Source organism: Pygoscelis adeliae, unplaced genomic scaffold (genome assembly GCF_000699105.1).
Source record: "Pygoscelis adeliae isolate BGI_AS28 unplaced genomic scaffold, ASM69910v1 Scaffold31, whole genome shotgun sequence".
Taxonomy (NCBI): domain Eukaryota; kingdom Metazoa; phylum Chordata; class Aves; order Sphenisciformes; family Spheniscidae; genus Pygoscelis; species Pygoscelis adeliae.
The window spans coordinates 2,751,134-2,765,948 of NW_008824233.1; the positions used below are offsets into that span (position 1 = coordinate 2,751,134).

The 14,815-nt window shown below is 37.2% G+C and overlaps 1 protein-coding gene across 1 annotated transcript in view; it reads right to left on the reverse strand.

The window, feature by feature from the left end:
- Positions 1–14,815, reverse strand: part of PRDM5 (PR domain containing 5) — a 93,769-nt gene that overhangs the window by 41,264 nt on the left and 37,690 nt on the right. The window contains exons 10-13 of the mRNA XM_009334946.1: positions 14,456–14,535; positions 7,854–7,938; positions 6,367–6,524; positions 1,061–1,154 (exon numbers count right to left, since the gene is read on the reverse strand). Coding sequence (XP_009333221.1) covers positions 1,061–1,154; positions 6,367–6,524; positions 7,854–7,938; positions 14,456–14,535 — 417 coding nt within the window. The remainder of the gene's footprint in view (positions 1–1,060; positions 1,155–6,366; positions 6,525–7,853; positions 7,939–14,455; positions 14,536–14,815) is intronic.

The window sequence follows — 14,815 nt, forward strand, 5'->3', positions numbered from 1 at the left end:
CACCCCATGCCACAAATCACAAGCCTAACTCAAAGACCTCAAATTTCCTGAGCGCCCATCCTCTTGAAAAAAAAAAAAAATCAAAGTATATGTTTTTAGAGAGACCTTTGCCTACAATTCTGCATACTGTGAATTACTGCTTTCGGATATCCTGCAAATACTTGGTTCATTAGAATACACAGGTTTTTAACTCCCCCCCCCCATCATTTTTAACATTTAACATTGGAAAAAGATTTTACAGAATTCAATGCTTTGTAAAATTGCAGAAGCTTTGAAAGATAATTGTAGAAGAACAAACTAAACACACCAGTCTAATAATTCATCTAACAGAAACACTGTTATACCGGATTAAAAAAAAGAAAAGGTTTGTAGTTTTTTTAATTATACCAATGTAAATATTACCCAAATCAAAGCACCATCTTCTAAGCTACAAGGATTTTAGGCCATTAATATTTTCTAAAATCTAAATTGCTGACATTCACATGGTTGAATTGTAGTCTAGGGCTCTGTAAATATTAAAGACGGAGAAAATTCCACCAAAAAATAAACCTTTAAACAGTCAGTTAAAAAACAGTACAGAATGCCAAGAACAAGTTACTCATGAGGGAAGATGGCCACAACATTCCTCTGCGCTGCTAGTTCTATGCCAGAGGCAGGAAACATTAGCCTGGACTGGCACTGGAGAGAGAATCTCAGTTTCAAGCTCTAAACTGGATTACCTACAAAAGCTGAGTAAGCCACGAAGTTATCTTTGCTTCCATTTCTCCTTTCTTAAAATGGAGGTAACACTATCACACTTAACGCAGAAAGAAATCTCTTGTCATTAGACCTCAAATCATTGCTAGATTTTCTACAGCATATTTGGATTTGCATTTAAGTGCATTTAAAGACAAGGTTTGAATTTGGCTCTGAATTTTCTAACTCCCTGGGATTAAAGTTGAATCTTAATACTAATTTAACATAGCAAGTTGCATATTGGAGCAAGGTGCCATATGTCTGTTTTTCTCAGTCAAATGCGAGAACTGAGGAAGTTCTTTTTCCTCTCTGACTTAGCACTTACTGTTATGGATTAACAGATGTCTTTGTAGAGAGAATGGCGTTCGGAACAAGGCTTTGCATTCCTCACACTGGAATGGTCTCTCTTCAGAATGGGTCTGCAGATGAAAGACAACATGTCAGAGGAAAGGCTCAGGGAAATCAATTAGCTGTCATTACAGTAATTATAGCTAATTTTCTAGACTGGATTCAGGAGGGGATATCATAGCAATTTGAAACATCAGAGGATGAAGAATTAAAACAATCATTCTGCCATTATCCAGAATCCTGAAAGTCAGCATAGCAGCTACCTAACAAATGTACCTTCCCAGTCCTCAGAAGTGTTACATGAGGTGTGCATGTAAACAGAAATAAAAATATAGAATAACCAGGAAAAAAACCTATAAACTCAGTTGCATTGCTTCATCGGTACTAACATTGGCCTTAAGTACTTACCAATATGAATAAATGCTTTAAAATTGAACACATATACACAAACCCCTTTTTTTCAGTTAAGTTTGAAGGTAAAACTGATCTGATTATCTCAAGATAGTATCTAAAATTTGGTAAAGAAAATTTCTCAAATCATGAGACTAGTTGTACATATCCTTGTTTCAGCTTCTTGTATTAAAAGAAAAACAAACAAACAAACAAAAAAAAACCCCATAGAAGCACCAGTACTGAGATTTTGTTTGCTGTAGAAAAAGTCATTGTAACTGAGAAACAGCCTCAAAGCCATAAATAAAATAAAAGGCTAAGCTTGGATGAATCTCTGAAACTGCAGAGTTGCTGAAGCAGGTTTCTTTTCTGGAACGTAGGAAACATCCAGCTTCATTCTACTTTTGTAAATTTCAAAGCACTTTCCCTGTTTCCTAGTGTTATTAAGTGCTGTCCCACTGTAGATAGCAAATTAATCCATACAATTTATTATCTACCCAATTTCCTACTATTTTTGCAAAGGAAAGCAAGTTTTTAAAGCATCAGTGTCTAAACATTGTCTTAGCTCACAAGGACCTTCAGTAGAAGCTGCAGTGCCAAGAGGAAAAGGGGATGGACAGTAAGTGTTTTATAATATGCACAAAATTAGGTAAATGAGTTAATTTTGTAGACTAAGGGTAAATATTAGCATAGTACACATTTATATAATCTATTTCTGCTATTCATACCATACGACATTTATAGCTATCCCTTAAACTACGGAGAAAAGAGGGACTGTGGGGAGTCAGCATGATTATTTAGATGTAGACTGAGGGCCTTGAACCTAGACTGATTTTAACACAAATGTCCTCTTACATACACAACAGTACCAAAACATTAGAGTACTTGCAATGGTATACAGAGGCTTCGGATTCAAAGTCAATTCCTTGACCTCAGCCTATGTCACTTAAAGCAAAAAGGCAACTGGAGCACCATCAAATGTGTGGAATGTATCACACGTTACATAAAATCTGCTGAATGTTTCAAGTCCAGCTTCTACAGGTTTACCTCACAGTTAGCATTAGTTGACACCCTGCTTGGCAGTCTCAGCAGTCAGGCCAAGGATTGACAGGTCATGAAGAGACTGAACTACCTTCTCACCTCAATAGGTGGTTCCTCCAGAACAGGGTTGAGACATATTGACGAGACACTGTGGGGAAGCTCGCAGTGCTGCTGTCTGTGCTGTACCTGTTCTGTGGATAAATAGAAGGGTTCAGTCTCTAGGGCTGTCAATCTGGCACCTTTCACGAGCGCAAAATTCATGTTGTTTATTTTAAAAAATGCCCTGTTTTAGAACACTCACCACTTGAGTGATAGTTCTGAAGAGCACAGTGATTTGTACAGAATTCCTTATTAGCGTCTCCTTGACAGTTCTCCTAGTATTTTGATCAAAATACAAGTATTCATCTGCACATCTTAACTGCGCTACAAAAAAAAAAAAAATCTAACTAGGCATACCCACGTGCAAGGGTACACAGATCACCCGCCTCTTTTGTGAACGGTCCAGAAACAAGCTAGGTCTATTACAAAAAGCCATGGAAATCTTAATGAGGAGAGGTATCCCCCCAAACAAGCATATTAGTTCTAATACTGTCCTTTTTTGTCCTACTAATAGGTTCCAGATCAGAGATGGCTTCCATTCAGTCAGAGCAGGGGACAGCCATACAATCAAAGCAACTGAGGATGGGCTCTTATGGAGTATTTCATGGCAGCCTTTCCTACCACAGCATTTGTGGAGGCTTAAATCCAGCCAAGGCTACTTATTCCCAACAGAGAAACTGAGGGAATATAGTTGTTTCAATTCATTATGCTCCTCAGGACCAAATAACCCTGGATTAACCATAAACCCTTTAAAATCCTGCGTCTGCTGACCTATTTCTGTTCACTGTCATATCCTCATATTTTATTCTCTGAACTCATCCTCCATACGTAGCAACAAAGGAGCAGATGGAACAAAAACTTCACTTTCTCCTGCATGGAAGTAATCTGCATTGTATGGCACAGAACATGCACCTTCATCCAATCTAACCTGGATGAAAGGTGACTACTTTTACCTGTAGCACAATCCAATATGACATTTGCCTCTTAATTTCAGATACTATTCTCCTCCCTTCTCACAAAAATGGAACCATATTCTTCATATGATCACTTAGTCACATAATCTGAGCTTTTTCAAAAGACATCTGAGCTAGTTCCACATGGCATAACACTTCCCAGTGCTGACATCTCAAAGCAAGCTTGCACGTGCACCTAACACAGAGCAGTGTAGTACTTGTATGCAGAAGCAGCACATCAGAGAGGTACCACGGGAAGACTAACAGTTCCTGCCTCTCAGACCTGTAGCTGTAAGGGCATAATGAGTGCTAAGTTCGGGTTCACATCACAATGCTCCACTGAACAGAGCAGATATACTCTTAGCAACTCCACTGTCTATCTCCCAGTGAAATCCCGTGAAATGTGAGGAAGTAATCTGCTTCTGCACCTTTGAAATGACCCAGCATTCACCCACATCTGAAAAACATTTAAAAGCACATATTGTGGGAGCCATTTTCATTCTGATACTTCCAACACAAAATCAGATTAAATAACCCCTATAAAGGAATCACAGAAACAACAGCAACAAGCTTCCATCTAAAACACAATACAAGAATTCAAAGGCACAAAATGTATATGTATCCTGTTCCTTATTATAAATAAAAAGTATGTAGCTCTGCTGTAAAACCCAGAGTTTTTCCAAGCATGTTGCTATCAAACTTGAAAGCATCTTTTCTGTTAAGTGCTGGCGATTTAAGCGTTTTTAACTACTATACCCATCATTCCTACTGCAGGTTTCTAAGCTCCCTGCTACTAGCACAGTAACCGCACCCTGGAACTCAAGAAAGCACTGTGAAATTATTCAGAATCCAACTTTTCTTCCTCCGAAAGAAAATGAAACCTAGGAGGACGTCTTAAAGGAATAGACATCTAAAGAATCATTAAAAACCCGAGCTGAAGAAATACATAGAAGTGTGATACACAATAAAGGTTTAAATTTCCACTGTTACTGGATCGACATTCTTGTGAACAAGCAAAAGAACTATCATCCTCTTCCCCTAGTAGCTGTGCAGCCCTTCCAAAATCATGGCACTTGAAACTATTTTGGCATCCCAAACCACCATATCCTTGACCTACACCTTACAACTGCTTTTGTGTATACACATCCATACTCCCCTCCGTTATCTACTACCTCTCCTTGTTTACACTGTTTACTCAATGGATAGAGGCGTGCTTAAGAAAGCAATTCAGGACATCTATGTCAGTCTCCTGCTCATCTCTTCATTTGGCAAGTGATATTAGAGACCTAAATGTGGATGGGTGAATATTCACAGCTGTTTGGGTAAACTTTATGTAAACACAGGAATAAGTTTCTTTCATTATAGGACAGGGTTGATTTACAGCCAGTACTATGTGCAAACAAGTTTGGGAAGTAAGTATTCCAACATGCTTTAAGGAATTCTGTCAACAGTAGGTACTCACTGATTCTGTCTAAATTTTAATATTTTTCCCATTAAGTGGAGCATCTAATCCTTGCTTATGCTAGTGGCACTGCTGCTTTAAACACAGAATTGGGTCAAAGTGTTTACTCATTCATACTTAATCCTGAAGTCCGTTTTCAGCCCAAACTCCCTAGCAGTCATCAACTACAAATTAACATAAGGAAACCTGTAAAAAGTATTCATTTAAGACATGGAAGTATCTTTCCAGATAGTATTTTATACATTTTACTTAGAATATATCCAATTTGTGAGATTTCTGCCCCATTTCCTTAATAAAGTCTAAAACATAAGATGCAATCACAGCATATATGGGAGCTAATCTTGTCCTTCAGCAGGTTTCTGCATGCTTTCTGTTTTAGACAGCCATCACCATTTCATCCTACAGGAGGCATTATTATTACTCTTACATGATTTATGGCTGAAAGTGCAAGAGATGGTGCAAAGATCCTGTGCCAAATTCCCAGATGGCATATAACATGAGCCAAACTGCGAAAGACTTGTAAGTATGGGTATATCAGTTTCATCAAAAGGGGGAAAGAAAGGGGTAGTATTTAAAAAATGTAAAGAAAAAAAAGAAAAAAGAGCAAAGGCTTCCAAATACTGGACACAAAATCAGACAGGTAATTTTTTTTCCCCCCGTCTTTCTTTTTTACAGTCTTGTAATTCTGAAACAGCAGTCATGAATATAGCCTTGCCATTAAAAATATAACTCCAGGTTAAAAATAATGACAGGCATTATAGAAATTAGGCCAAGCAGACTTGAGCTTGAATCAACAGAAGCAGAGCATCCCTTCATGAGCCTATTTTTCAGGTAACATTTCTTCTGATGTTGTTTTAATGTGTGAACACTACCCAGTGCAAATCCAGTATAGTTTGAAAGCATCTGCTGCTAAGTCCAACAATGACTGCAACAGGACTACACTTAGTTTTATTCAAATATGGTATTTTTTTTAAAAAGCAAAAAATTTGAAGACATTTTAGATCAGTTACATTTTGAACTTGATAACCTAATATTAAAAAACCCAAAAAACAAAAACACAAAAAAAAAAAACCAGAAGAGTCAAAATGGGGATTTATTTGATGCTTTTAACCAAGCAACTATGATTTCCTTCTGCTTATTTCACTTTTTTTTTTACTAGAATTCATTTAGTATTTTGAGATTTTGGATATAACAAAGAACACTAAAAAATACATTCTCCAATACTTTAATCCCATGTTTATAAGCATGCCAGAGCTTAATGATGAACCACTTAAAAGAAAAAAAATCTGCAAATCTGAGGCTGGCAGACCTGTAAACAACAACAGCAGAGTGCTTTACCTTCTTGTGATTCTTGTAAACATTTCTGTGGGCAAATCCCTTTCCACAAAGCTTGCATTTATAAGGTTTATCTTCACTGTGTATTATTTTGTGTGCAGTCACTTGATCAAGTCGTTTGAAGGACTTATTGCAAACCTCGCAGGTGTAGGGGCGTTTTTCTGCAGAAAATGAGTGGGGGACATTTAATCTCCTGTTTATACAGGGGGAGAAGATGAAAGGCAGAGACAGTCATCTCCTCAGAGAGATTTTTGCAATTAAGTCAACCCAATTAAGATTAAACCAATTAGAAAGACATCTAATGCCCTTTATGTTAGACAGTTAAGTCACTTCACAAAAGATGAGCCATGGTGTATCTCAAGAAATTGGCACATTCTTTGCAATAATCATTGCTAATACTAAATTCTGATTAATTAGCTTAAATCAAAAGAGAATGACTTCAAAGAGGAAAACTCTGTTTCCAGATTACAAATGTGAAAGAGGGCATGACAGTTTAAATGTTTTAAAACTTAATTAACAATATACATATTAGCTTCTAAAACCAAGAGTTCCTATGCAAAAAGCCTTTATGCTTCAACTGGTGACTGCAACTTAACTACATTAATGCTCATCCAAAAGTGTCAAAAGAAAGCTAGGAGCCTCTAAGATACAGATTATTTTACAAGAAATGAGCTTTTGGTGCGGACTGATACCAAGAAAATAGTTCAATTATAAGCCTGTGCAGCTGTAAAAACCTGCATATTTTTAAATGCTAATGTATTTGACAGAACAATGTTTGTGTTTCCATTGTGTTGGTTGATGTTTCTAATCACTGGTGAAAGATACAGAAACACTAGATTGCAGTGATCAGAAATCCTGGCAGAGCCAATTTGTGTCATACTGCCAAACCTACGGACAGGCCACTCCCCACTCACAGCGACCTGTTCTGGCAGAGGACAGGCACAATGAAATATTTGTGTGTGGTCTATGAAATGCTGTGGAGTATGAGCTGCTTTCCTCTGACTGGAAACTATGTGCACATGAGTCCACTTATATATATATGTGTGTGTATATACACACACACACACACATATACACACATGAATGAATGTTTCCCTTCTTACCACAGATCTCTGTCTGACAGCATACCCCAGCTCACATCCTCTTCTCTTCAACACGAAATTTCAACCACCAGTTCTTCACCTCCTCTATAAGCCAAGTAGCAACCTTTTGCCCCATCCCAGCTAACTGACATCATCTACCCCAGCTAGCATGAAAAAATAGCTTGACAAAGCAGCAATAGGAAGACGACTATAGCATTACACTTGGATTTTTGAAAGGCTTAGGAAGAATAGCTTAGATGGTTTCCTTGGAACCTGAGATTTGCTTGAAAAGCTCAGGACAACACAGAATTCATCAAGCCTTCTATAAGAAACTAATTCAGGTAAAATTCAATGTACGTTAAATACATATACACACATATATAGGTTTGCATTATTTTTGCACGTTACCTGAATGAGTTATCATATGGCGTTTTAGCTGGTTAGCAGAAATAAATTTCTTGTCACATTCCTGACACTCAAAGATCTCATGGACCTGCAAAATGAGTGTTTAATGATAATTAAATATGTGTCTCAAACAAGATCACACATCTTACATATACAGAAATTCTCTAACAGACCATAACTATTTCTTAGTCAGTAGCTATACTAATACTCATGAATATTCTGCGATTTCCCCCTTGCTAGTCCCTTGGTAAACAGCAGTATCTCTCAAAAAATAAACATTCACAATTGCAAACAAAAAATTATCACTAAAACTCTATTTAGAAACACAGGTTATGCAAATTTGCAATATCAGATCCATTTAAAATATCATTATTATGAAAGCATTAAAAAAAACAGATGCAGAATACCTTTTCAGAACATTTCCTTCTAGTCAATAAGACTTAAGTAAAAATAACACAGCAACTACTTCATAACTGCTGTTAAGAATTTTAAAAAACAAGTACTATCAACTCTTTCAGGATTGTTTCTCTTAAAAGCTTTTAGAGGCAAGACAGTGGAGGGGCAGTAGCGTCTCTTAAACCGTAAATGCAGTAAGCATTAGCAGGACTTTCAACATCACAGCACATAACGTTATCCAGGACTAAATGTTGGAAAAATAGAAGAGGCAGTTGAGAGCTACAACTTCTGATACTCAATTAAAAAAAAAAAAAAATCCTGTGTTATTTATTGTTCCCGAAGATCACAAGACACAGATAGTTCTCCACGCGTCAAGATTACCGTTCACCTTCCGCTCTGTATTACATTTGCCATTGGCAGCCTCCCCTCAACCTAGTTACAGTGCAACTGAACATACATTTCAGCTTTTTGGAACTGCAGCCTTAGACAGCAAAACTTCCGGGCAGAGATCACATTTCATACAGCTTTTCTGGAGAACTCTATAGACTTTCTGTAGGAGAATCTAGCAGCTAAAAATAACAATTATCAATGGTTCAACACAAATACTCTAATGAAAAACATTTGCAGACAGCACAGTAAAGAAGCTTAACTAAGACTTCCACTTAAAACAAACAAACAAAAAACCACCAAAAAGAGATTCTCCATAAGTATTCTGCCTCACCATGTTTTTATGCTGCTACTCACAAACTAACTTTAGAGCAATTTAAATGTTTTAATAAACTAAGAAGCGGTTATGCCATTTCCTACAATCTCTGCAAACTTGCATGCTTTGGACAGTGATGCTTAACGAAATGCTCGCACAGAATCAGGTGGTAAGCTCAAATGAAGACCACTCATTCTAAATACTCTGTTTACCCAGCTGCATTTCAGATTAATTTCTCTTACATGCACACACAATCTACTAGTCTATCCCTTCCCAAAAGATCTAAATTTTTACTTAGATTGTTGACTGAAGTTCACATAATTCTGCACCCAAGCGCTATCAGAATCCCCCCCAACACAATTATTTGAAATAACTTGTAAGGTATTCTTAAACAGAATATTTAATCAGAACCCAGACTGCGCTTTAACACTATACAAATGTCTGATTTCAACTTATGAGCGTTGTTTAATAAACAGTCTCATTGAATAAATTTGCGTCAAAACAGACTTCCATGCATGTGCATTAAAAAGCTACAGCCACCAAATATATATTCTGTAGCTGATACTCTTTAATCAATTCTTTAGAAAAGAATCAGACACAGACTTGTGTGCACGTGCATTAAATAGCTGTAGCTATCAAGCATATATTCTATAGCTGGCACTCTTTAATCAGTTCTTTAGAAAAGTGCACAATTACATGGTAAAACAACAGTAATAAAATATAGCAAGTATTTTTATGAATAATGATATTCAAAAGGATTTTCATTTTAAGAAAACCTGTCAAGTAACATGCTCTATGAGTATACAGCCTATAATACCACAGACAAATGCTCATGCAATGATTTATTCCTATAACAAAATTAGTCTCATTAGGGGGCTGTAACAGCTATCAACATAAGCCTCTGTTACATTAAAAAGTCAGAACATACTTACGATTGTTTCATAGGCATTTGAAGAGCTACACCGTCAGAAAACAACTTGCTAAGTACTATACAAAACAGCAAGCTTCTGAACAAGATTAATATATGCTCAGATAAATGTACTCCTTCACTTACAGGACTGACGATCTTACAGGACTGATGATCTTAAAGTTTTCATGAGGTCTATTAAAAAGCAAAAGGTCATTCAAAGAGTTTTGGGGGTGAAACTGAGCTAAAACTTTGAAGATACAAGTAACCCATGATCAGCTTTTCCAAAAACTAAACTGAATTTCAGTCTACCACTCCAAGAACTGGATGAGACTGTCTGTTGGAAGGCAGTGCTTTGACAGAGCAAGGATATGAGAATATTGGATCTGATTGAAATTATTAAATGTTATTGGCAATTTTAAAGTGGTGTTCAAAATTTGGTTTTCTCTACCTTTCTATGGCTTTCATAGTGATTGTGAAAAATAAAGGTTGCACAGCAGAACAAAACACTGCCCAGTGTTGAACAAAAAGGGCACGAAAAAACCCAACATAGAGACACTTGGAACTGGGGGGGGAAAAAAGGCGGGGGGGGGGGGGGGGGGGGGGGGGGGGAGAAGGGGGGGGGGGGGGGGGGGGTGGGGTGGAATCACAGATGATATTTAAGAGTGACTCTCCTCACTATAATTTTGCAGGAATTCCAGTTCTACAACAAAGAAAGTTAAGAAAGAATCAAGGATTTTTCATAAACAATAAAACTCTCAATCTCTTAGAACAAATGATGAGTAGGATCCTTCTTGGTTCTGTCATCTTCTCTCCAGCAGACTGTGCTACAGCATGCCTCTTAATGGAATCTTACAGATTCATATAAGAAATCTGCTAAGAAATCCAGAAGGGCAACAGCACAAACTAGTCTTACCAGTGAAGCACAATCCTGCGTTTCATACACGCATTTGTTTTCTGACCTTTTCCAAAATAAAAAAAAGCTTTACTGCCTTATTCTCAAAGGTGTCCTTAATCATCATCTTTAACAGGGGAATTAGTTACTTTACCATTGAAAACACCGGCCTACAAGAGTCAGAAGCTCACCCCACAGCTGTACAGCCAGAGAGAGACATAGCCCCCCCAGTCTACCTACAAGTAATGAAAATGTAGCACCGTCATCCTGGGAAAAGAAACCAGCAATGCTGGGATTTGTTTGAAATTTTCTTCCCTTTCCACTTACAGAGCAGTAGAGCCTCACGGGAGAGGCCTGGCAGCCTGTGCTATTCACGTGTATATGCTCATGTTTAAGTTCCTGTGAGCAATTCAAATCCAAAACATGAGACACCTACATTCAAAGGTACAAAAGGAACCCTTTAGCAAGAATCTGCATCAATGAAGACAACGCTCCCCTCGCTTGCTTGCTCACTATTATCATTGTTGAACGACCAAATTTTGCATTTTACTTAAACTTCAGAACGTAGTATCAGCATATAATTCAGATGGTGTTTCATTTGCTCTGGCAGTAGACATCACAAACCTGCAGAAAGGAGATTTTACAACAAACTTTTTCATTCTATTACCCAGTCTTCTGTAAGCTCTTGTAGAGCATTTCCTCAGTTGTGTTTGCTGGGAATTTATTTTTTTTAGACTACCATATCACTTCGCAGCCCAAATCATGGACTACTATAAACGTCAGATAGAAGGATGTCACTTTACAATTGGAGGATAAGACAAAAGAGAACAGGTGGATACAGGCAGAATAGAAAACAAAAAGATACTGCACGCCACAAAAAGCAATAGTATCAGTGGATCAACATCATAACTGTTGTTAAAGTTTTGTAGGCATCACACAGGAGGAGGGTTGTATTACGGTAAGCAGTTTTGGAAATGAAATAGAAAATAAAAATTGTGGATGAGATTATTCTGGGTAGGACTGTAATCACTAAGGAAGACAAGATCAGAATCCAAAATGATTTCCACACTCTGAATGAAGCTCCAAAACATGCAATACTTAGGAAGTAGAAATCAAATGCACAAATGCTACATGATGACCAACAGTTTACATAGCACCACTACAGAAAACATTAATGAATTCCAAACAAACTATGAATAACGAGATTGATGCTGCTGTTAGAAAGCACTGTCATTCTGAGATGTATTAATAGACATATTCTCTGTATTAATAAACTCGGGACAATCATTCCACTATACTTGGCACTACCAAGGGCTCAACTACGCATCACTGCTCTTCTTGTTTGGGCAGCTGACTTCAAGAAGTATATATGTGAAAAAGAGAGAATCCACAGGAAGAAAGGGCTTATTAAGAGAAAAAGTAGTTTGGAAAAACAGATGCATGAAGAAAGGTTGAGATAACTGTGTTTGTACAGCCTAGGAATTGCAAATGGAGTTCATAACAACTTTGCAATATGCTAATTGTTACAAAGAAGACAGTGGTGAATTTTTCTTGGCATTCTCTCAGATAAGACAAAGAGCAATTAACTCAATTTGCAGTAAAGAAGAAGATTTAAGTAGGACATCAGAAAAAACAAACACTAGACTAACGAACACATTCAAAAAAGTTGATGGCACTAAAGCTGAAAGTCAGAATACAAAGACATCTATAGAGGTGGTAGAATTTTCTTTAGTGGAACTTTTCAGGAGATAAGACAGCGCATATCTAGGATGATTTAGGTACATGCTTACTCCCCCTCTGCAAAACATAATGGGCTAGAAAACCTCTTGAGGTCTCTTCCAGCCCTACATTTCCTTGAATTTATTGAGATAAAAAAAAAAAAAAAAAAAGCCGTGCCACCAAAAATTAGCATGACACAAGCAACAGGCTGGAAAGACTAAGGGACAGAAGATAATGACAGCAAAGTTTAATTGTGCATGGCTAAGAAAGGGCTTATCTTTAGACATGTAAGACACAAGCAATCCGCAAGACACACAAAGGTAAAAATGGGTTTAAATCAAAGATGACATGAAAGCTACAGATCTGAATGACCATATCTTCAGAGCGTAAACAGATCTCAATCTCCCATATAGCCACCCTCTTTACATTCCTTCTCTGTGTTTGTCAGATTTCTCTCTTTCTGTTGTTTGGGCTTATTTTCTGTTATCTCCTATACTTTACCTTCCTATTCTCTACTGTCTTTACATTGACAGGAAATGGGGGGGGGTGGGGGTGGTGGAAATCTCTTTTCCTCCCTGTTTCACCTATTATTTTCTTAACTGTTTTCATTGCCTGTCTAAACATTTTTGGCAATGTTGGTGATGGATCCCGCCCCAATTCCTACAAAAGCAAAGTAATTAAAACAAACAGAAGGCATGAGCCCTACATGCAATCTCCTTCACTATCTGATGTAGGTGTGTGAATCCGAAATATCTTTTTTCTGGGCGTCTTAAAAGAGGAGCCAATCAAGAAAAGGAAATAAAAAAGTTTTATGCACAAAATCTTCATGGTGATTCTTAAGATGAATAAGTGCTCAACTGACCTACCATCAATGCTACTTGAAAAGCTCGTTAGTGTGTGTCATAGTGTCTGCACAGAATTACAACTACTGAAAAAAACCAAACACTTTAATAAAATGGACACACTAACAAAATGGACACACTAACCATGGCATTTTGCATTTTCAGGGCCACCATAAGGTGCACTGATGTGTAAAAATTGTACTTATAAGTGGCAAGGCATACCACGATTTGGTCTGAGGAGTAACAAAGTATAGCCCTGTTAGACAAGAAATGCAGGGCATAGCAATACAAGCAAAGAGAAAAACAAATTAAAAAGGAGGGGCCCCACCATTTCCTTTGCAACAACATATTTTAATTGATATAATCTATATCCTCAATGGATTCAGGTTATAACCAGGGCATTATTAAAGACTTACATTTAATCTGATAAACAGTACAATGTAGCTTTTTGTAAAAACAGAATCTCCTGGGGTTTAGCGATTTATCAAATTAATCTTGCAGGGACTTCCTTTGGGTATAGTGGATTCAGAATCTCACATTCATAGTCCATCTGTATTTCTATATGAACCCCCTTATTTCCAATAGATGCTTTTCAAACCGTTAACCCCTCCTGTTCTGGTTACAAAAGATTACGTGCATAAACAAAAAGACATTAAAAATTTGTTTTTGAGGAAGAAATTCTTTTACTACTGCGTAACTAAATTACAAATAACACCCTTACTAGTATGTCACAAAGCAATAAGAAAGATTGATTGCATTTTGTACAAAAACTGAAGGCTCATGAACCTATTTTATGGTCTGTATGAATCCTATCATTACATAACATACTTTTACATTCAGCTTAGCGTTTAAGAATGCTGAAGAACAGCAGGCAACTTTGACTTAATGTTGGAATGCATAAATGATAGAAGCACCAACATCTTTGTATTTGGTAAAAGATGCATTAAAAGTTCAGGAAGATTTTTGGTTTAATCAATTGTGATTACAAAAATAAATACCCACAATAAAATTCATTGGGTTTGTAACCATGAAAGAGATTACCCAAAGGTTTGCATTACAGCAGCTTTCAAGTGACCTAAGCACCACAGTCTCACATCTTAGTGAAGTCAAAGCCTGCTGTGGGTTAGCCTTCATCTTACTGACCTTTCGATGCTCTTGGAGATTTGTTGCTGAGGAACATTTCTTATTGCACACGGAGCACATCAGCTTCTTCCTAGAATTTCCTGGAACAGAAACAAAATACCACCAACATCTTAAAAAGGAAGTGCTAAGAAAGAACCTAAATATTTCCACTGAGTCTGTGACTTTTCACAGGTCATTTGACTGACATAAGATTTTTACATTTCTATCCCATCTTCAAAGTGTTTCATATCAGGAGTTCTCTGTGGGTGTCCAACAAACCAGTTACTGATGGAATGTAAATCAAGAAAACTAGAACAATAAAGAAAAAACCCTTCAAATAGATGTTATCACACATCTCCAATCCAATATGAAGAGCACAAT